The sequence below is a fragment of the Lagopus muta genome, chromosome 4, assembly GCF_023343835.1.
Source record: "Lagopus muta isolate bLagMut1 chromosome 4, bLagMut1 primary, whole genome shotgun sequence".
In the NCBI taxonomy this organism is placed as follows: Eukaryota; Metazoa; Chordata; class Aves; order Galliformes; family Phasianidae; genus Lagopus; species Lagopus muta.
In genome coordinates this window covers 43,388,467-43,411,475 of record NC_064436.1, presented here as the reverse complement: position 1 = coordinate 43,411,475, position 23,009 = coordinate 43,388,467, and the positions used below count along the sequence as shown (strand labels likewise).

The following is a 23,009-nucleotide window of genomic DNA, read 5'->3' as shown; positions in this document are numbered from 1 at the left end:
AGAAATGCCTATTACTGATTCAGAAGACTGATACAGATATGGAGGAATATATGAGCAGAATACACTTGTCTAAATGAAAAACAGTCCCTGCACTTAGGAAGGTTGCACTAAACAAATCATGAGCACAACGTAGATAATCATGATATGGATTGCAACAAGTCTCAGGAAATTGCAGATAGCTTCACTTAATTCTTACCAAACTCTCCTTACCTATCTGTTCTTGTTAGAAGCTTACCAGGGAGAGTTATATACACATCTCTTAAAAATAATTGGTTCTGGGAAACTTAGATGATGTGAGAGGGAGTAGAAACAATGCTTTAATCTTTCAAGCAGTTTTTACCAAAGTGAATTCCAGAGGCACAAGCCATATTGTTTGAATCCAAAAGGGAATATCCTAAAGGACATTGCATTGACTGCGTCAGAATGCTGTATTTTAAAGCTTTTTGTGTTTATAGTCTTGATATTGTAGTGTTACATCTTTAAAATCTGTATTCATGTTCATGTTGATTCTTATCTCGAAAATCCTAATGATGTGTGAGTTAATAGACGTCTGTTCTGGTGCTGTTTTAGAAATGATTAAGAAGAAGCCAACAACAGATAAAGAGAAGCAATTTCTTCTTTTTACTACAGCAGTATAGTAAACCAAAACTATTTCTTTTCCCCTGGAGAAATAAGTGCTAAATATAACTGAATCCCTCAGATGACTTGTGGGGGAAAAGCGCATGCTTGTTCATCGTCATAGAGGAGTGTAAATATATTCATAGGTGCGATTAAAGTTCTTCAGTTCTTCATGTAAATGTATTTATTTAGCTGTTTTGCATGGTTATGTTCTACCTGCTATGCACTGCAATAATTTATTTTGTTTCAGAGCTCTCCATCCACCATGTTGCCCTGTGGTCCAGCTTTGACCTTTGTTCGGTGCCTGGTGCGTAAGAAGAATGTCAAGGGGGAAGGTCTTGAGGACTCGTTGTGCCGATGCTTATCTACGCTGGACCTTATAGCACTGGGAGTTGGAAGTACCCTTGGTGCTGGTGTCTATGTCCTTGCTGGAGAAGTTGCCAAATCTAATTCTGGACCTAGCATTGTTGTTTCCTTCCTCATTGCTGCCCTGGCATCTGTGATGGCGGGTCTCTGCTATGCTGAGTTTGGTGCTCGTGTTCCCAAGACTGGTTCAGCATATTTGTATACTTACGTAGCTGTTGGTGAACTGTGGGCCTTTATCACTGGTTGGAATCTCATTTTATCCTATGTTATAGGTAAGCCTAAGAGCAAACATGGGAACTGAGGCTTTCTGAGAAAGCAAATATCAGAAAGGGATTTGTTTCTTTGTGTCTCTGCACTTTGCTACTCTTGCTTTTCAGTCCTACTGGATCAAATAACCAAGGTCATTTGATTAAGTTATTTCCTTCGTAAATAGAGTTTTTGCAAGATGTGTTGAACAGAAGCGATGATGAACAAGAGTAAACATGATTTTACTGCTGTATTGATCAGCAAGAATAATGTCAGTAGAAAACACAGCAGAAACATTTAGCTGAGTCCGCTCCCATGGCTATAGTATTTCCCTTTAAGAAAGTCATGATGCTTAGTTCCTAACTTGTTACTATTATCTCATACTAATTAAATGTTCTGTGTTGTGATCTCATAAAACACAAAGTTGACCAGGTCTGAATAATAACAATGCTTATGTGGGAGATGTTAAAAGAGCTGCATCAGTGCTTTGGCAAAGATGACAAATTTGATTTAAATGTGTTTTGTACCAGAAGTACAAGTTCCTCTCTATGGTGTATAAGCATACCTATCTGTATATGTCTACCTAATTACAGGACTGTCGCCCAAATCCGTTCAAAATCAATAGACCTGAATGTTCTTTTGTAGTGCATTCCTAGTAGGAAAGTGGTAAGAATAAGGTTTTATTTAGCTGTAGTCACATACATTCTTTACCAGAGGAGAGCGTTAGTCTTAAATACTAACTCTAGTAATATATATATTTTCCTAGTGTTTTTTTGCTTTACTTCCTGGTAGACAATCTTTCCTTCATGTTATTTATTAAACCATTGTTTTGTATTGTTTAACATACACAGAATATTTTGACTTTTGAAGTAAGTGTCTTCCAGAAGGACATAAAATATAAATGATATAGAAATATTTTTTGCAATATTTTGGGAACAAATTAAGTACAGATTTGTATATTTTAGTTGTATAACAGTATGCTGTCATTTAACTAGGTGGAAATCTATGAGGTTTAAATCTACTTAAAAGTAGCAGCATGTTTAGTTTTATTTCTTTTTCAATAGAGGTAACTGTATCTCATTGCATTCATGCAAAACTGTAAATATGCATGTATTTTATAAAGGTACATCGAGTGTAGCAAGAGCCTGGAGTGGCACCTTTGATGAACTTCTTGGGAAACAGATTGGTCACTTCTTCAGAACGTACTTCAAAATGAATTACCCTGGTCTGGCAGAGTATCCTGACTTCTTTGCTGTATTCCTTATATTGCTCTTGTCAGGTAAAAGATAAATATCTTGTTTATGATGGTTGTAATGTCAGAGTGCTTCTTACAGTCAAAAACAAAAAAATACCAAGCTGTAATTTGTGTTATATCAGAAATGAGTAATAGTATCTGAGCAGTTTAGATCAACATTTATGCATTGACAAAATGACTCTGGGAATTAAATTTGTATGAAAAAAAAAAAATTATGCATGATGAAACATAAAATAATCACTTATTGGTAGGTGTTGTAAAACCTATGATACACATTGATACAGGAAAATCTTCTGTCATATTTTTAAATTATAAGAACTGATACCAAGTATACACTTTCTGAGGCATCAGAAATTTCCAAAATACTGCAACTTTTTTGCATGTTTTCATTTGCTTTCCAAAAGTAAATGTTCTTTAAGTTAAATAAAGAAAATGCTATGTGTGTTTTAAAGTGTATAGTTTGTTTTAATCAAAGAATTTCATTTTTCAACTAAAATTGTTCACTAGAGCTTTTACACATCCCAAATATTAGTTGTGTTCAGACTCTCTTTAGATCACGTAAAAGCAAGAGCTTTTCTTCTCTAGAAAGTTAAACTGATGTGTATATAAATACTTACCCTCTTATTCTGCTGCAAGTGTTTTTGGACTCATTATGGGGGAAACATTTCTGTTGAGCTCCTGATGCTACAATGAGTGACCAGTGCATCTTTAGCTTTTAAAAGCTAAAAGAGACCTTAAGCTTTTAATAAGTCCCTGTACAGGAAAGATGAGTAGTAGAGTAACATAGGAAACCTTAATTTGTGGTTGTACTTGTATCTTCAGTTAATTTCTTTCATCTGGTTTTTGGTTTTGTTTGACTTATGAGAAGAAAAGAGTAAAAAGAAAAAAAAAAAAAAGAAGAAATTGCTTAAGTCTCTAACTGAAAAGCATTTGAGAACTATGTTATTTAAAAGACAAAATTCATTTAGATTTAAAATGCATCTATGCTGAGTTACATTGCAGTGTACGGGTTCCCAAGGTGACTCAACACCCATACCTCCAGAAATTGTAGCCGAAATAACACTGATGCAGAAAACTTGAGCAGCTTCTATGATAACTTATGTGCTGTGATGAGATAGAAAGCATCTCATTAGCAGAGACAGAAATTTTTTAGACTTTATCTTGAGAGGCTTATAATTTTCTGTGTTAATCTCTAATTAATGAGGGAAAGCATGTATGTGATGTTAGTGGCAATTAGAGAAGCCAGAGAGACTTTCCCACTCTATTCAGTTTCTCCTGATCTGCTTTCTAGCTGTTATTCCATTAAAATCTTAGTATGCTCACAGTTGTTAGACAATCAGATCCTGATGAAATAACTTTCCTATCGTTTAAATGGACTAGTCTGGAACTCAAAGCAAGCATATTTTGTATTATACTTTTTTAATAGAATCTTTGTAAATCAGAGATACATACGAACTGGAGGCATGCATTTATTCTAAAGGATTTGTTAATTAGCTTTTTCCATTGCATAATATAGAGATTCTAGAGATTCTAGAATCCCAGAAAAGCATTAACAATTGCTCAAGATACTTGTAAATACTTCAGGAGTACAGTGAAAGAAAGTTGCAGTTCTATGGTTTCCAATACACTCGTCTGTTGCCAGGCTGTCCACTTACTAAATTTGTGCTAAAAGTATAAAATCTATTGCTGTTTTTTTTGTTTGTTTTTTTTTTTTTTAATATTATTAATTATACTGACAAATATATCTTCTTGAAAATAACTTTTTTTACTGTACATGAAAATTCATGTTTAAAAATTGTTTTTGTTTTATAGGTTTGTTATCATTTGGAGTAAAAGAATCTGCCTGGGTGAATAAAATTTTCACGGCTATTAACATCTTGGTCCTACTCTTTGTAATGATTTCTGGTTTTGTGAAAGGAGATGTTGACAACTGGAGAATAAGTGAAGAATATCTCATAAACCTTTCTGCAATAACAGAGTAATTACTCTTAAAATTATTTTTAAATTACTTTTAAAAAATGTCTCATATTCTGAGCAGTTCTGTGTTATACATGCTTTTGTACTATTGCAGGTAATCTATTAACAGATAGCTTGGTTGTTGGGAATGATAAACTTCTTATTCCCTTAGAAAGTGGTTTTATTTTTTCATTTATATTTCCCCCCCAAAAAAAGTGCTGTCATATTTTAAGACTTTGATTTGTGGCCATTTGAGAAGTTACTGGCTTCTAATCCTTAAGCCACGAATTAATTGCAGTGGGTGAGTATGACAACGAGTGTTTCTTACACCATTAGAAATTTTAATGCCCTGCCACAAATAGCAAAATGGGTAAGATGATAATTATTAGATTCAAGTATGATTCCATTTGCTGTTATTTTTGTCTTACAAGTTTTCACATGGATGTGTCTTCTCATGCTGTAATGTAAAGTGCAAGGGAGAAAGATGAATATGTTTGACCTACCAGTAATAAAAAATAATGTGTTTTTCTGCTCTATTTTTATTATTTACAGGAATTTTTCATCTTACAAGAATGTGACAAGTATATATGGGAGTGGTGGCTTTATGCCATATGGTTTCACAGGAACACTGGCTGGTGCTGCAACCTGTTTTTATGCTTTTGTAGGATTTGACTGCATTGCAACAACTGGTATAGTATTTATATGTGTGTGTATGGTAGCTTTTGGGGGGGGCAAAGGGACATAGTCTATCTTTTTTAGACTTTTTTTTCTGCCCAAATCATGTTAATTGGCCACCAATTTTTAAGAGTTTTCTGATATCACTTCTAAATTATATATGGATGATATGGTTTGAGTACTTAGAATGTATAAATTATAGGAAAATAACTAGAAATTATTGTTTTTGACAATTCTAAATATAGAATATATTTTATGTCCATTAATTATACTTTTTTTTTTTTAAAGCCATTTCTGGCAACAAAAATAACTGATCTTAATTTGTGCAGATTTTAAAATTTATTCTGTAGATATGATTCTGAGGGTTTATGTTTTCAAACATATTCATTTGTCTGTCATAATATCTTGTAAAGATGAATGTACTAATAACAGTTTTTGGTGTGTGTGTTTTGTTTTGTTTTGTTTTCTTTCTTTTATTTTCAGGGGAAGAGGTCAAGAATCCTCAGAAAGCCATACCCATTGGAATTGTGGTGTCCTTGCTCGTTTGCTTCATGGCCTATTTTGGAGTTTCAGCTGCACTGACTCTTATGATGCCATATTATCTGCTAGATGAGAAAAGTCCTCTGCCAGTAGCATTTGCATATGTTGGATGGGGTCCTGCAAAATATGTTGTAGCAGTGGGATCCCTCTGTGCTTTGTCTACAAGGTAAAGACTTTGATATGCTTTGCAAAAGCTGATGGATATTACAAGACATTTAAAAATAAATTAATGGGTTTGTTTAGAAGGCTCACTTCATGAAGAGGATTAGCATTAATATTAGAGGCATGTTTTAGTCTTAAGATTTTCTTCACAATATTTTCAATAGTTAATGTTTCTGTTTAAGCTTTACTGTTACTGAATTCTACCTCTTTGACTTTTTATCCAAAAATTATTTATTAAAAAAAGTATTTTTAGACACATGACCTGCAAGTTACCTCTGTTAACTGATGAAATATACTTCACTGCCTTTGTCCTGTCTTGCATGCCATTCTCAATCAATCAGCAAATTTACAAACTCTGTGTATTTGCAGGCAAAATTGATAACACAAATACCTAGCTTCCCTTATCATCTTCATTGCCTGTTTTTCTTCAGTAGCCAATCTGTTTTCTGATATCATTCCCTCCTGTGATTTTTGTAGGATTATTTGAGATGTAGATTCTAGCTGTGGGAATAGGGTAATTTATTTTCTGCTATAAAACTGTGAATGTAACCTGTTATTTTAATTAAGAAGATCAGGGAAAGCATACAATATATAAGCGTGTGTTCAAATATATCACAGCCTAGTTGTAATGTGCAAATACTTTCATAGAATAGAATATTGCTTAGTGCTTGAATTTAGGGATAGAAAAATGCCGATTCCAGTCTTCTACTTGAGGTTTTGTAGCTAAGGAATCATCCAAGTGAGCTTCGATGATATTAATACGGGCTGACATTGCACAAATTAAAAAGGCATACCTGCTTAAGCAGGAATACTAACAGTACTGTGAGATAACTCTGGTGAGCATCAGCGTGATGAAGATGGTCACACAAGGACTAGATGATGATTTAAAGGAAGGGAATATTTTGATGTAGAAGGTGGTGGAAAAAGGAAATAGTTTCAGAATGACACAAAGGCTTATGTGGCTGACTGAAGAATATAACTTGTACAGGTCATTTTGAAATTATAGCTTTTTTCTATCTACTTGTCATACTTGGGGGTTCTACTCAAATTTTCCTTTATACTGATAAATAGCCTTATATAAGTGCAAACTAATACTGGAAAACAAAATGAACTGAGAGAGTAAAACACCATTTCAAAAATTTGAATTCCTGGTCTGTTTCCAGTGTATTTTGAAGTGTTATATTTCCTTATTTGGAGAGGTCAATCTTTCATGTATTGATTTGTGTCAGTTTAGAGCAAATCAAAGCATATCATATATCATATTCTTCAGTTCAGAGGTATAATTAACAAAAAAAAATTCAGATCATTACTTTTAGTTCATATAGTTACTGCTAATTATGTTATGTTGTGAACTTGTATCTTTTGGGTAAAGATGTCCATTTCCATTAGTATTTCCATTATTTGTGTGAACCCACTTAAAGAGAAGTATGATTAATACGTTGTACAAAGTCAGAACAATACAAATTTAGTTGTGGATTTTAATAGTATCCTTATTTGAAGAATAAACTGTTGCCCTGATTTAGAAAACACTCATTCTCAAAAACAACATTTATACCTCAGTTAATGTGCATGAGATTATCTCACGTGTGTCTAACCTTAATGCTTGTGTCTCATGAGCATTACCAGAGGTACTTAGCATCTGTGGTATGTAAAATCTGAGCCTTCTTTAAGTGGTTTAGTTGACATCCTGAAGTACCTAAGGCAACCATTCAGCTGGTTAAATGCTAGTATGCTGCTGCAAAGGTTGTACTGGCTATGAATTTGCCTTTTGTCCTTTCAAAGTTTTTTTGTTTTCGTAATTATGATTATTTAATTTGGAGGGAAAGAAACCATCTAATGTAAGAAGCCTGTTTAAAAAGAGCTTTGAGTTATTGACTAATTGAGTTAAAGTTTAAAAGCTTTCTGTGTGCTGCTAATAACAAATCTAAAATAATTACTCTTCCCATAAAGGAAACAATCTCAGTCAAGCTTGGCTTGAGGAGCTTTAATGGAAAGGGACAATGTGCTCAGCTGTAACTGTTGGTGCTTACTTTGAATTACTGTTAATCAGCAGCCTCACATGGAAATGCGAAGCCTAAAAGATGCTGCTAATGCCTATTGAATTGCTGCTGCTGACTGACAGACTTTTTTGAAGAATACTCAAGCTTAACTGCAGTTAGTGTGACCTGGAATATGTTCCTGGTCCACTAATACCCAAGAACTACAGTGATGACGAGTTATTTTGCTAACCCGAATTCTCTCTAATGAAGAAATTCCAATTCCTAAATTAAAAATAATCACACAAACATACAAACAAAAAAAAAAACGGCTATTAGCTTTATGGGAAAAAAGAAGACATTTCTATTTCTGTCTGATCTGTAGTATCTTTGGCTATGAGGCTTTCTGATTTTGTCTTATGATCATAAGATTCTGTACATGACATTAACATTGTTTACCTTTTCCACGATACAACTCTGCTGTCTTATGATCATAAGTTTATATACATGCCATTAATTAGCATTGTTTATCTATTCCATGGTACAGCTCTGCATGAACTGTGTTTGCTATGTTGCATGTGTTCGCTTTTTCCTCAGTCTTCTTGGATCCATTTTCCCAATGCCACGTGTAATCTATGCTATGGCGAAGGATGGGTTGCTTTTCAAATGTCTAGCTCAAATCAATTCCAAAACGAGGACCCCACTAGTTGCTACTCTATCGTCTGGTGCAGTAGCAGGTGAGACTAAGAGTTGATCCTTGTAAAGAAAGGTGCACTGCTAAATGTGTTGCATATGTGGAAATTGATTTGCTTTTCACTGATCCAATATAACTGTCACCAGGTAAAGTAGGCTACTAGTGAAACTTTTCTTTACCACAGATTTTGTATTTGTTTGCTAATCTCAAGAGCTTTCAAAGCTTAGGTTCAAAATAATCGACAAAGCATAGGACAACACTTATCAATCAAACAGAAAACCGAGAGCAGCAACACAGAGCCTAAACCAAAACTGAAGCAGAACCCATTAACTCTTCCAAGCATTCTTTTCATGTAGTTGGGTTTACCAGTAAAGCACTGTGCTTTTAATAACCTGTATTTGAACTATACATTTTTCTGTTCTAGTCTTCTCGGCTCTATGTTCCCTTTGCCCCGAATTCTGTTTGCCATGGCACGCGATGGTTTACTCTTTAGTTTTCTTGCCAAAGTGAGTAAGAGGCAGGCACCAGTTTTTGCCACCTTGACAGCAGGGGTCATCTCTGGTAAGCTCTCAAAGCCCATATTTCTTAAAACTGAGATTTGAACACTCTGTGCACGTGCATGGTAATTCGTATTTTTGAAAAAGGGCTGCTTGTTAACTTCCCATGCATGTAAGATGGGAATTAAATCAAAAGGTGTAAGAACTCTAAATCATACCAATCCTGATGGTGGTAGTGTCTTTAATGTCACAGAATTCAAAGTTATTTTTTTTATTTATTTGTTCTTAAATATTAACTTCTTGTACTGTGAATAAGCTTCTTACTTGATCTGAGTCCCTTAGGCTCTCCTCTCCTCATAGGGTTTTCTTGTCCAATGAACATAGATATATGTACCACATCTGTAATGGGGAAAGCAGTTATCAAGTTTTTTATTATGAGACATGAGAAAAAAAATCTGTATTTGCAGTGGGATCAGCTTTTGTGTGAAATACATACACAGATTTTATTTTCACCGTCTTCTAAAGAAAACCAGTTCTATTTTGGTACAAGCTTACCAAGTTAGAGTTGAAGGGTATGTGTTTTTCTGGGTGCTCGGGAAGTTATGTGTTTATGCATATATATATATATGTATACACACCCATATACGTTTTAGCAAAACAGCATTTTGGGAGCTGCTGCCAACAGCCAACTGCTATATTAGTTTTACAAAGAGAAATTTTTAACACACAGCTGTTTCATTTTTGTCCATACTTCCTGAAGTGGCACTGCCCAAGTTTTATTGTGTTATTTTGGAGGGATGTCTGATTATCTAAGAAACTGGAAGCACTGGATGTATTTACCTTCAAGGCAGACAAATGCCTTAAAACAAAAATATTAAAGACATGGCTTATAACAATTTAGCAACCTGGTTAACATTGATTTAAAGTTCAGAACTAAGACTAAAACATTCTGTTTTGACTTTTAATTTATGTTACTGACTTTTTCCTCTATAATAATTTGGTAGTGCAGTTATGTGGGAAAGAAAGAAAGAAAGCCATGTTACCTAATGCATAAACTAATTGGTACAGCTGTACAGCCTTGACTAGCTGTGCAACAGCAGCAACGTGGACTTGCTTTTAGACATTGTGGGGAATTTGGTGTATGAATAATTTATCTGAAGACAGCTTAATCTATTTAAAAAAAAAAGAAAGCGTATTTGATAACTTGTGGTCATAAATGGTTTTGCCAGGGTAGTTAAAAATAAGTGCAACAGGTCATATTATCTGATTTTCCTCTTAAATCCTAGCATGGATTGTTTGTATACTAGTATCCTTGTATCCTAGTATGAATAGCTTTAAGAAATGTTAACCTTTATCCTGCTAGCCTGTTAGGTGCTTGGCCCCAATTAAAGTTACCGGCTCATGACTACAGCTGAGTCAGTTGTCACATGCTGTTACTGTGACTTACTTTTTTACATATCCTAACCATGATTCTGAAACTGCACATTGAAAAATATTTAGCTGCCCATTTACAGTTCTTAACTGTAAATTTGCCTGCCATCATTACATAGAACTTGAGTAGAATTAAGAGAGGTGAAAAAGCTTTTTTTTTATTCTCTTAATCAGAAACTTACAAGAATTTTTCAGTTTGATCTAGTGTATAAGAAAACAACCTTGGCTACAAAGTAGCCTTTTGAATCTAGAACTTAAAATTAAACATAGCTACTTTATATTTGGTTATTGCAGGTTCTGTTCTTTCTCAGCTTTGCTTACCTACACATTTTGAGAATTCAAAGCCATGAGATATTCAGAAATTTGCCACAGATAAGAAGTTATGACTTCTTACAATAAATGACTTCTTGGATTTATGAACATCCACCCTCTCTTAAGAAGACAGGATGATTTTCCTTCCTCCATTGGAGGAGGACACTAGCAGATGAAATAGAACTTCCATAACACAGCAATCGTGCTTTTTGAAGTCATGTTTTTGTCAGAATCCAAAAAGAGGGGAATGTGTGTTTCTGTGTTTTTTTGTGCACCGACACACCTGTCTACACATATATTAAAAGTATTTATAAAGTAGATATTATATATAAGCCTTTCTGAATATAGAAAAGTTTGTGTATGCATGCATGTGCAGTAATATAAAGGCTACATTTTATTTTTTTATTTTAAGATTAGTGATGATTAAAAAGATAAAATATTTAGATTATTTATATATCTCAATAGAGTGACTCAAATGCAAATACTTTAAGAATTTTTGACCATGTATCAATTAATGCTAGCCTTTCACTTAGTGTCACTTGGTTTCAATTAATTGTGCTAATTTCTCTAATGAGTTCTCTGTGTGCAAACAGCATAGACACAAAAGAATCTCCAGATGAAGGTGACATTAGTTTTTATAGACGAAATGTCTGCCATAATTACTCAGAGTACCATGGAAATTTCTATTTCAGTGATCTTATGAATATTATTCCATGTGAGATTTTGCTGTCTTTTTTGAAGGCCACTTGAAGGTTTTAGTAAGATAATTAAAAAAAAAAAAAAAAAAAAAAAAAAAAAAACACACAAAAAAAAGAAAACACAAAAAAAACCCCATCTGTTTTCTTACAGACAACTTCATAAATTTATATGGAGATTATTTTGAAATCAGTGGAAATTTTACATACTTACTGGGTCACATCATTGTTCCTCTGTTTTGTAGTGGGAGCCATCTCTTAACTCTTATGAGATTCTTTCACAGCATCAGAATCTTTTCTACAAAGATGTATTTTATTGTGGCCCCTGTTCAGTAAGCCACATATGCAAGTACTTCTGTCCAAATAAATCCAATACAAATTGCTCGATTATGCAGCATGACCGTATGGCCCAGCAGTGTGCTTATCTATCTGAATGAGATTCCCAGCTGTAGGAAATTAGGTTTAGGTATGTTGTCTATGACTTCAAATGTGTTTTTAAGGATTACTAAGATTTCACTCATATTGTTCTCAGTAGAACAATTTGAAGTTACACTGGTGACGGACTTTAAAATCTTGACTTAGTGTGTAAGCCTCATACAAATTTTGCATTTTCTTTTCTTTTCTTTTCTAGCTATTATGGCATTTCTGTTTGACCTGAAGGCTTTAGTGGACATAATGTCTATTGGCACACTTCTTGCTTATTCACTTGTGGCAACCTGTGTCCTCATTCTTAGGTAAGTCAAACAACTTTTCTGTTTTACTGTGGTTTACATTGTGTTGTTCACTACCTGAACAAGAGTCACACCTACAGTGGATGTTTTTTTGCTTTATAACTAAAAATTTGAGAGCTATCTGTATGCATATAAATAACTTCTGAGAAGCATTTACCTGTCAAATAAAACACTGATATATTGTTATATCAGTATAGCAGTTAGTCACATCAAAACTTCATGTGAAATCTAGACACCTCTTCTTTTCCAGGAGATAATATTTTGATACAAATACAATCCATGCTGTACCTTGGGCCTATCACATTGTGGTGACTGTATGTGAAAGATGGAGGTGCTAAAATAATCACTTTGTGATGTCCTGTCAGAAATCAGTAAGACCGGAAAAGCATTTCGAGATCTGGTAGCCCAGAAGACAGTACAAATACCAGCTCTCATCAGTTGAGATAATAATTAATTGTCAGTAGAACCATGTTATGTCTTCTGTTTGTAAAACAGTTTAATGATTTCAATATCTTGAGAGCTGTAGGTCATTTCTATATTTATTCTGTTCTTTTTAATTTAAAAAGCCAATCTTTGTTACTTATACAAGGCTAATAGCCTTGTATACTATAGCCTTGAAAACTATATAGCTTGAATTCATTCAATATTTCAATAATTTCCACTTAAGAGAAGACTATTTTACCCCACACTGACTTATCTATAATATGTATTTTTAAAAATACACTTACATTCTAACAAGAGATGTAAAATTTCAGTTTATACCAGTTAATAGACCCCTTACATGAAGCAAAGCAGAATGAACTTGCCACTGCAGATAATTCCTTAACCTTTCCCTGCTGCTGACCATCAGATCTCCACATTTGTGCAAGACTGGTAATTTATCTGACCCACTGGTGCATTTATATAGCTTAAAAAACTACTGACAAACAAACAAACATGGCAAAAAAGTTGCCATAATTTGTTTATATAAGATAGTGACTAATCATATGCTCTCACATATTGGGTAATTCTCAATCTCTACCGCAAAGCACTTAGTACTTAAATGTATTCCTAGAGGCATATTCTTTCAATTCCCAGAGTAAACCTCATTATTACACCACTTGTTTTTTTTTTGCACAGGTACCAACCCAGTTTAACCTATGAGCAACCCAAATATTCTCCAGAAAAAATAGCCTTGGCTGCATCAGAAAGAGAATCTGCTGTAAGTGAGTCACAGATAAATATGATACAGGAGAGTCACTTCAGTCTTCAGACTCTGATTAATCCATCCAGTTTACCTACAGAACAGACTGCAACTACTGTTAACTGTTTAGTGGGTCTGTTAGGTAAGTAATATACAACATTAATGTAAGTAATGGAATTTTATTACAGACAAAATTAAACAGTAATAATATACCTTTCCTCAGTCATCATTAATGCACCATTCTGGATAATGCTCTTATATTTCATGATGGAATTAATCTGCAATCTCATGTATTTTCCATTACTTGATCATTTTCATAGCATTTCATACTGAAGTTCCACTATCATTCTTCTTAAAAGTCACCTCCTCTTCAATGCTATTTCCATCATTTTGTTTTTCACACAGCTTTCTTGGTTTGTGGCTTGAGTGCTCTCGCTACATATGGGATTCATTTCATTGCTAACTTGGAGCCCTGGAGTACTGGCCTTCTTGCTGCATTGGTGGTGTTCTTCATAATTACCATTCTGCTCATCCAAAGGCAGCCTCAGAACCAGCAGAAAGTGGCCTTTATGGTGAATAAAATAATAGCTCTAATGGGAGGTTTGGATATATTCTAGGAAGTGGGAGAGGGGCAGAGGGAGAGAGAGAGAGACAGCCCTTTTTCAGGTAGTCTTTCATTACTGCACTGCTATTATCAGTTTGGGTTTTGTTGTGACTGCAAGGGTAGTGGATGCTCATAGCATCAATGCTCAATCAAGTATAGATCTTATCCAGATCTCAGATCTAGGGAAAGGATTTTGCTGCCCACAGGTTGAATGTGTGATGCATATATAATTGTGGCCATACAAAAAGGGCGTATCTGTTGTGTTGCTGTTACAGCTAGTGGGTCTGACAACACAGATTTCTAGCTTTTCTTTCAGACACATGCCTGGAGTGCACACTGTTAAGGCACAAGCAATTTTAGTCCTCAGTTTGAACACTTAGACACTAGAAAACAATTCAGAAACTGACTAGTGTATAGTCACATTATCTGCATTGTCTGCAGTGATTTGGAACACAGTGCAATTCATACCTCCCTGAAGTATGGCCTTTCATTTTGAGCTTTGACTTGTGTTCTAAGGTCAGTTAGTTAAGGAACTACATAGTGGAAACAGTGAATCACAGTGATGAAAATAAAAGAATTTGATGGAAATAAGGAGTCAATTTGGAAAAAAAACACATCTATAAAGATGGAAATAATACTTTTCAGCTGTACATTCAGGACTTCATTAGTATGCGTTGAAAGATTGTCTTCACAGCTTTAGAGAACATATTTTAAACATAAATTACTCTAAATGTTTAAGATATGTAGAAATTCGTCATTAAATACTGAAAAAGAAAATTTTAATATACTTCAGTAAGAAAATGTTGCAATTCTTTTTTAGTGAGATTTGTCACCCCTAGCTCATGTTGTATAACTCAAGTATGACATAAGTAGTTGATATATGCAAGAAATGATATTTAATATTATGAATATTTTAAATATTTCCCTCTAGGTTCCATTATTGCCATTTTTACCATCACTCAGTATCCTGGTAAATATTTATCTAATGGTACAATTAAGTGCAGACACTTGGATCAGGTTTAGCATCTGGATGGCACTTGGTAAGTACATCTGCTCATTTAAATCTCCTCCTTTGTTAGGACTGATGAATCCTGTCTTAGATAATTCAATACTTTGCCTTTAAACATTGGAACAAAAGTCTGTTTTAGTAAAATCGTCTAGTATTTCTAGTTAAAAAGTAAATCACGCTTTAGAAGGGATATGTATACATAACCAAAACTGTAAAAATAGTTTTGAGGTAATAGGAAGAATCAAAGCTATAGAACTAATTCCAGTAAGTTACCATACTTTTATTTCTTGTCTACTTAGCTAAATGTGTGCTGAAATCTTTTTTGTAACAGTTTTCTTTTTGCTATATCAGACATTCTCCTTTAAGATATGGAAAACTGCACTGATTTTATGTAGTCATAAATTAGAGATACTAGTTTCCACGACTTGGCCTAGGGAGCCTGCTTTGGCGGGGGTCGGACTCGATGATCTTTAGAGGTCCCTTCCAACCCCTATAATTCTGTGATTCTGTTAGAACAACCAGTTATGCAAAAATGATGCACTGAAATTTAGCACTTCCATTTCCTGTACAAAGAGGGAAGACCTGAAGGTTGAGCTATCATTTTAATACCTGGCTTTGGAAAATTTGCTCAGCCAGACTGTAAAAAATAATGACTTTTTGATGCATTACTTGCCTAAAAACCTTATTAACCTTTTTTTTTTTTTTTCTTTTTTTCCCTTTTCCTTTTGAAAGGCTTCATTATTTATTTTACTTATGGCATCAGGCACAGTCTTGAAGGTCATCACAGTGATGGAGATGAAGATTCTTGTTCGGAAAATAGTGGGTTGCAAGAAAAGAACCCTGTGGAAGAAATGGATGAACCTGAAAGTGCAAATGAAAGCGATAAATTTCTTGCACGTGAAAGGACAAGTGAATGTTAATTTATGTAAACAATCAAGTCTTTTAAACCTTTAATTGATATTTTACTTGTGGACTGAAATTTCAAAAGCTTTCTGCCAACATTGTTCCTCTTGAAAGTGTTTACTACAAGGCCTGACTGATGCTTTGGACAAGCTGCTAATCCATCTTCATCATTTCAGAACTGACAGCATGGAAGTTAATATTTAAATGAAACAAACAAACAAGAGAAGTACTCTTTTGCAAGCAGAAATCTGGATGTATTGTTTGAACTGATGTACAAAGTTGCTGGCAATTACAAAATATGAAGAATACTTGCAAGAAGTTCAGAATATTTTACACTGCATTGTGAACACAGTGCCTTTTACATGTCCTCCTTATTTCTGTTACATGGTCTGGTGTCCCAAATAACAATGCAACTAAATCAGTAGTAAAATACCAGGTACTATTTTTTGTTGCTACAGAAATCTCATGGGAGAAAAATTGAAGATACCCTGGAAAATATTTCCAAAACAAATGATAAATTGACAGACCTGATGCTTTGCAAAAAGTAGAAGATCATGAATTTATATAAAAATGGTAAAGAAAGAATTGCTTACCCTTACTAATTAGTAGCCATTAAGAACTGAAATAGAGAAGATCCTTTAAAGGCTTTATTTCCCTCTAAATGCTGTTCAGGATTTTCACTTCTGTCTTACATGAATTCTTTTCACTTCAGAGATGCTCTTTATATAAAATAATACTTCCAAGAGGGATTTTGTTGTTTTCTGCAAAAACTTCTCTTCAGAAAAATTATGCCCCAAATCCCTACCTTCTTTTCAGATAGAAGGGGAGCTGAAAAAAAAACACCAAACCCAGGCTTTGGAAGGAATGCTTTTCGAAGTAGTATTTCAGTACTTCACCGAGTCATAAAAATATGTTAGCACAACAATTTTTTGTGAACCAAATCTAAACCTACAAATCCATTCATGTGAGTAGGCTGTCTAAATGCTAACTTATGTATGTAAAGAACCAAATAACTGCAATAGTGTTGTGTGAACCATTGTTTTAAAGATAGTGAAAATGGACACTGTTCTTTCAACATAAAAGTCACATTACTTAAGAAGGGCACCCAGACATTTTAACCATTTTTCTCAGCGTATAATAGTCTTCAATCCCTTGAAGGATTCCACAATAGGAAATTATTTTGCAAGAAGTCACTTATAAAAATAACTTCCCTAAAGTACAGGAGAATTGTTTTGTACTTTTGTACTTTGTCATGGAAAGTTTTAATCTGAAGCATAATATTGCCAGTAATAATCATTGGTATTAATCTCCATTGTTAGCTACAAAACATTTTATATCCTGTCAGAATGATGTTGGTTGACAGTGAAAAGCACCTTTTTATAATAGCTGGAATTGAAAAAAAAAAAAAACAAAACCCACAAAAAAACTAGAAAAGAAAAAAAGAAGAAAAAAAGCAGACCAGTTAAGCTGCTTCTGTCTCTCTGTTTCTGTCTTTTTCACAGTGATAGATTCTTGCTTTTTAAACTGAAAATGAGTTTTGTTGTTGTAAGCCTAAATGTAGAAGGCAGAAAGAAGAGTGCTTCTTGATAGAGAATCTTGGAATGTGCTGATACCCCATGGAAGAATGAGTTTGTAGTTTAAAGCCTGATGCATTTCTTCCCAGTTTGAACTGGGAGGAGAGCATTTTTTGCAGCACAGGTGATTTGGCAGGGATTTGTACTAGTTGCACTAGTGGCCTCTGCTGGCTGCTCAGCTCAAGGAGCAGCAATCTGAAAAGATCTTCACCACTATTTGTCTTCTGTGGCATATTCCTGGTTTTATAGCAATCCAGAGGAAATCACCAGAAAAGATTTGCTAGAAGACCAAAGCAGAGCACTTGTAGGTGCCTGTGTTTTTCTTTCAAAATACAGGATAATGAGTACACAACAGGAAAACCACCTACCTTTTAACTGATGTTCCAGCATGTGCAGCTGTTGTCCTAAGGACCATTGTTCTAAAGTCTGGTGGTCCCTAAAAATGGATGAAACAGAGGATGAAGAGAAACTGTAGAGTAAGTGACAATGCAGTCCTGTTTCTTAATGTATCATACTCCATCCTAATACTGATAAGTTATAGCCACTTCTTTGCACAGTTTGTTTTACAAGATGTTGTTAAAGAAACACTAAAATGTCCTAGTAAAGTAATACAAGTAGATTATAGTCTATGTAAAATGTTCTGTTGAAAGAACTAGATAGTAATCTTCAGTGCTTAGAACAGTGCTTGGACCAATTGATAAGTTTCAGAACCTTTCTTCAATGAAAGGAAGAGCCGTCTGTGTCGGTTGGATCTGCCATTGGAATTGTATTTCTCAACTGGGGCCCATTGTTACGAAAAAGTGACAAAAGAACTATGTGTTCTTGTTTAAAACAGAAGATATTTATGACTTTTTAGGCTCCAGTGAGGTAATCTTGACAGACTAAAACAAATGTTTTATTAAAAAAAGATAAAAGAATGTTTTTGATACCATTGGTGTTTGAAGTAGAAATACTGATGCTTTTCCTGATTTGTAACTACTCTGTCAAGAGCACAACTTCTTCGGTGGCTATTTTTTAGAGGGCATCCTTATCCGTCCTTCCCAGTTGCAATTTTGTCCTGCTGTTAGGACAAGCCTGCAGTGCTCAGTTGAACCTTTTGCACAGTATTTTTACAAGCCTACAATGGAAGACAGCTCTTTTAAATTCTTTACACATCTTGGTGTGTGGGAAGCAGAGACTTTTTTCTAAAGATGCTGGTGCCACAGAGCAGGCAAGTCAGGCTCCTGGGTTGCAAACTGTGGCTGTTCTGTGATGTGCAAGGAAGATCCCATTCCCTCCCAGCACCATCATATAGAACGAATGTGTGCCTGCCTGTCTATATGCTTGCATCGATCTGACATTAGCCCATAGTGATTTTGATGTACTGATTAGAGTAATTTCTATATTGCACTGGAATTTTCTTTGAAGGGATACTGTCAATGTAAGGAACTTATGACTAAAGTCAGCACTAGCTAAGGCTTTTGGAGATAAACGAGAGAAATTTTTCAGCGTATATGTATTTTGTACAGTGTTTTTCCCCTCATTACTGTATTATTAGTCCCCCATAGTTACAGTAGTTAATTATATGAAAATAATGTGATTGTTACAAATGCTGTGAGGAAGACTGGGAGCAGCTGCAGCAGAGGAACTATCCAGTTAACTAATGAGATATAAAACAAAGGAAAATCATTGGCTATTCTCAGTTGCTTTGACTGCACAAGGCTTTTTTATATGAGTGTATAGTTAATGCCATTAATAATCCATGGCTAAGAACACTGTAAGCCAGAAGTGAGATATTCATGCTAATTTTGATGTGCATTTGTATGTGTAATCTTGAAATTCCAGATGCTTTTCTGGGATGTTAGTGGAGCAGGCCCTGTGAAACACAGCCATGCTGCTTCTTATGCAGGGAGCATGTGTGAAACAAAGCCCAATTTTGTTCTCGTGTTTGCTATATTTGCCAAGAGAGCAGCTGAAAGCACAAGTCCATTGGAACTAAATTGTTATTTTTTAACATACTCATAGTTGTTGGTACTGTAAATTCTTCTGTGCAGATAATGATGGTATGTATTAATATATATATATTAATGGGGGTAGCTTTTTTTGCTTTATGGAAATAAATCCTTGAAAAACTATATTTGCATTGGTACACTTGGGATATGCCTTTAGATATAGGAATTATTTTTATCAGATTTAGGAAAATAAATCAAGGTATATTTAAGAGAGAACAAGTAAATCTTTGTTCTCCCATAAGGAGGCATAACAGTTATAAAACATTTCTGCATAATTCACATTACCTAAGGTGACCTTTATGCAGTATTCCAAATTCTAGTCCTAATTTTGCAAAAGGAAATGTTATGAGGTATCTTAGATTTCATTGTCTGTTATCCAGGACAAAACTATTCTGTTAATAACAGCATGCTTCTTCCTGCACAACAAATACGAGCTAGATTCCCAAAACCTGTCACACTGTGTTTAGGTCACCTTGTATTAAGGCCGTGTATACTGCCTACTGTCAGAGAATAAAGATCAGTACTAGCAGTACAGGGTTACTTATCTATATTCTTATGAACTTGAATATGCCATGCAGAAACTTTAAATGATACAATTAATTTAGAAACAAAATATGGTAAAGCTTATATATATATATATATATATATTTCTGTATTTTATTAGATGATGAATGTAAAATTCTAGCCGCCTTTTTCCCAAAGTTTATGGAAGGATATACAACTATTTTAGAAATAAAATGCATACTATTTTCATGGAGATTTTTAGTAAGTGCCAAGATCAGATGTCCTGCAAGCATCCCAGCTTGGGTGAGATCCTGACAGTGCAGGAAATCTTCATGGGACTGTGCAATCATTAATTGTCAGATGCCTTTGACATTGGGGTGCATTCTGAACAGTACAAATTTAATTCACATGATGTCTAGCAAGTGCTACTTGGTTATGTAAAAACAAATTAAAAGCACATTTTATCGTAAGGCCCTGGTTCTTCCCAGGCCTGCCAGGAGGTTGTACAAATTGCAGTATGCTCACTGAAAGCTCTGGGATTACTCAGTGTTAAGCAGAAGCAGCAAGTGGTACTCCATATAATGTAAGATTTTGTATTTGTTTTTAATTTCCTGTACCTTTAATAGTTCTTTCTGGTATATATTTTAAGGACCTCCGCATTTTTCATAGTTGGACCTTTCCAAAGCAAAATGTAGTGTCCTCACCACATCTTGATCTGTTTTCTACTTGATTTTAGAGATTGGGTTCTCCAGCATCAGCTAAGCCAAAGGATTTCTGTGCCTAGACATGCATTACAAAGAGCTATGTGTATATATAATTGTTATTTCTATTATCAGTTGGACAAATTCTGTTGTCTTTGTATGTTTCCATTGAGTCTTGCACGAGGCAAACTCCACCCTCAGCAACATAAGTTTAGTTGCAGTCAGGATTTGAAAGCTTAGGAGGGCTTTTTTTCTTTTGTATTAACAGAAAGCAAAGCACGAAATATGCGTCATGTATCTTTAAGAATAGTTATGTGTGCTTCATTTTAAGAAATGTTAGTTTATATGTTTTAACTTCTTGTTCACATATAAGCTGTAATGATTACATCTGTGATGTGCTGCTGAGCATTTGGAACGTCGGTAGAATGACTGCGATGCATCTTAAAATACAAGTTTCTGTTTGAGTACTCTAGCCAAAATGAAAGTTCTTGAACTTTTGTGAATGTCAAAGTGCATATATTTAAGAACATGGTGCTTGTTTATTCACTTTTTCAATAAGAATTATAATCAGCAGTATTTTTAGTTACCTTAGTTTCAAATCTGATGGAAATTATATTGCTTTTCATATACTGTAAGATATGCTTCACAGGATAACAACTGTGCATTTGTTCTGTATTTTTTTTAAATAAAGCTGAATATCACTTGTACATACTTCATACAACACCTCTGACTTGAATCACCACTGTAGTTCTAGTAGATACTAAATACTAAACTAAATACAGTGACTTAATAATATTTGTGTTGTCTCATGTCATGACATGATACAAATCAGAACTCACAATAAATAGTGTGATAGCTCATATAGTTTTTATGGAAGGGGGGAAAAAAAAAATTGACGATCATGTTGTATGTTTAAAACCTTTATTTTTTCCAGTGGTCTGAAGATGTGCATCATAGTAGTTTCCTATTCACTTCCTACAATGATTTAGGTGCTGTATAATCAATGAACATACAGATGTTATAATTATGAGATATACCAGAGAGTTTGGCTAAGCAGGTTATTACACCAAAATAGATAGATAGATAGATAGATAGATAGATAGATAGATAGATAGATAGATAGATAGATAGATAGATAGATAGATAGATAGATAGATAGATTACCCTTGTCCTAGGCTTGCTGTAAAACTCCAAAGGAAGAATCTCCAGAAGGAGATCCTTCCCTAAAGCCTAGTAGTCAGCTAGCTCTTAAATGAGTCTAGGAGAGGTGGAGCCAGGCTCCACTCCTTCCGGCAGCACAGGTGAATTGCCTTCACCTGTGCTCCCAGGCTGACTCATTGCTTGCCTCAGGTGATTAATCAGAAGTTCAGGCTGTGATTCAGCAGTTCCCATACAGGCACTGTGACTGTTCCCGTATAGACAGTGCTAAACCAGAGATGATGCTGGGTTTGATTTCCAGAGGGAGTGAGCCCTCAGCTTCCTGCAGCACCAAGCCTTGTCCTGGAAGCAACCAGACTCAGATGCACGAATGTTATCTCTCTTTTTCCTTTTTGGAGGAAAAAAACCCAACCAAACAAAAAACTTGGGAGTTCTGTCATCTAGTGCTGTGTCCTGAGGATTGAAATGACTGAAAACTAACTAGCATTTGAAAGACTGTCACCTAGGATACCTACTTACATATAATGTAGGAATGCTGAATCTGGGTAAAAAAAATAAAAATAAAAATAAAAATGATAGCCTTGAGATACAGAACTGCACTCCCAGCATGAAGTTGCTCTTGTTTTGTAGGTACTTGGGTCACTTTGTTCACAGATTTAAAAGAAACTGTGATTTTGGTCTTCTCAGGGTGCACTGCAACTCTTCCGATATTTATAAATGTATATAACAAGTTCTCAGTATCCATTAAAAATAGGAAACTCGGAATGTATAAAAACACTTTCTTTCTTAATTGTATGCCTATATAGCAAAAGGTATGTACCAATCAGCTTGAATATGTCCTGAAAGGAATGCAGGTGGGCCGCTGTCTCCTAGTGCTAGTACTGTATTTCTCCACATGTACCAGTATGCGGGGCTCTGACAGCATTGCATCTTTGACATAGCCTGTGCGTGAGAAGTGAAATTTGACCTAAGGAGGCACATAAGAATTGCAATTACAGCAGTTTTGCAGATGATATGATGGAAAATAAATGCTCTTTAGCCAAAGAGAGGCTATGAACATTTCCTGTGCACGTTTACATTTTATACTGCACATCTTTACTGAACCATCATCTCCATGGTTCACTTTCTTTAAAACAAAGAGTGATAACATTTTCAGAATCGGATATGTGATGGCATTGTAGTTTTTAACAGTGGAAATAACCTTAGCAATAGCAACACCCGCCATAAA

The 23,009-nt window shown here is 34.8% G+C and overlaps 1 protein-coding gene across 4 annotated transcripts in view; it reads left to right on the top strand.

Annotated features, from left to right (window-relative positions):
- SLC7A2 (solute carrier family 7 member 2) overlaps nucleotides 1-21,330 on the top strand; it is a 43,748-nt gene extending 22,418 nt beyond the window's left edge. For 3 of the 4 annotated variants that reach the window (XM_048943389.1, XM_048943388.1, XM_048943390.1), the window contains exons 2-12: nucleotides 869-1,256; nucleotides 2,354-2,509; nucleotides 4,298-4,463; nucleotides 4,994-5,130; nucleotides 5,600-5,822; nucleotides 8,392-8,531; nucleotides 12,055-12,157; nucleotides 13,274-13,479; nucleotides 13,743-13,909; nucleotides 14,873-14,981; nucleotides 15,683-21,330. In XM_048943389.1, coding sequence (XP_048799346.1) covers nucleotides 884-1,256; nucleotides 2,354-2,509; nucleotides 4,298-4,463; nucleotides 4,994-5,130; nucleotides 5,600-5,822; nucleotides 8,392-8,531; nucleotides 12,055-12,157; nucleotides 13,274-13,479; nucleotides 13,743-13,909; nucleotides 14,873-14,981; nucleotides 15,683-15,870 — 1,968 coding nt within the window. In that variant the 5' untranslated portion in view covers nucleotides 869-883 and the 3' untranslated portion in view covers nucleotides 15,871-21,330. Of the gene's footprint in view, nucleotides 1-868; nucleotides 1,257-2,353; nucleotides 2,510-4,297; nucleotides 4,464-4,993; nucleotides 5,131-5,599; nucleotides 5,823-8,391; nucleotides 8,532-8,912; nucleotides 9,050-12,054; nucleotides 12,158-13,273; nucleotides 13,480-13,742; nucleotides 13,910-14,872; nucleotides 14,982-15,682 lie in introns of all 4 variants that reach the window. The other variant, XM_048943391.1, reaches the window with a different exon arrangement.
- The last annotated feature ends 1,679 nt before the right edge of the window (nucleotides 21,331-23,009 follow it).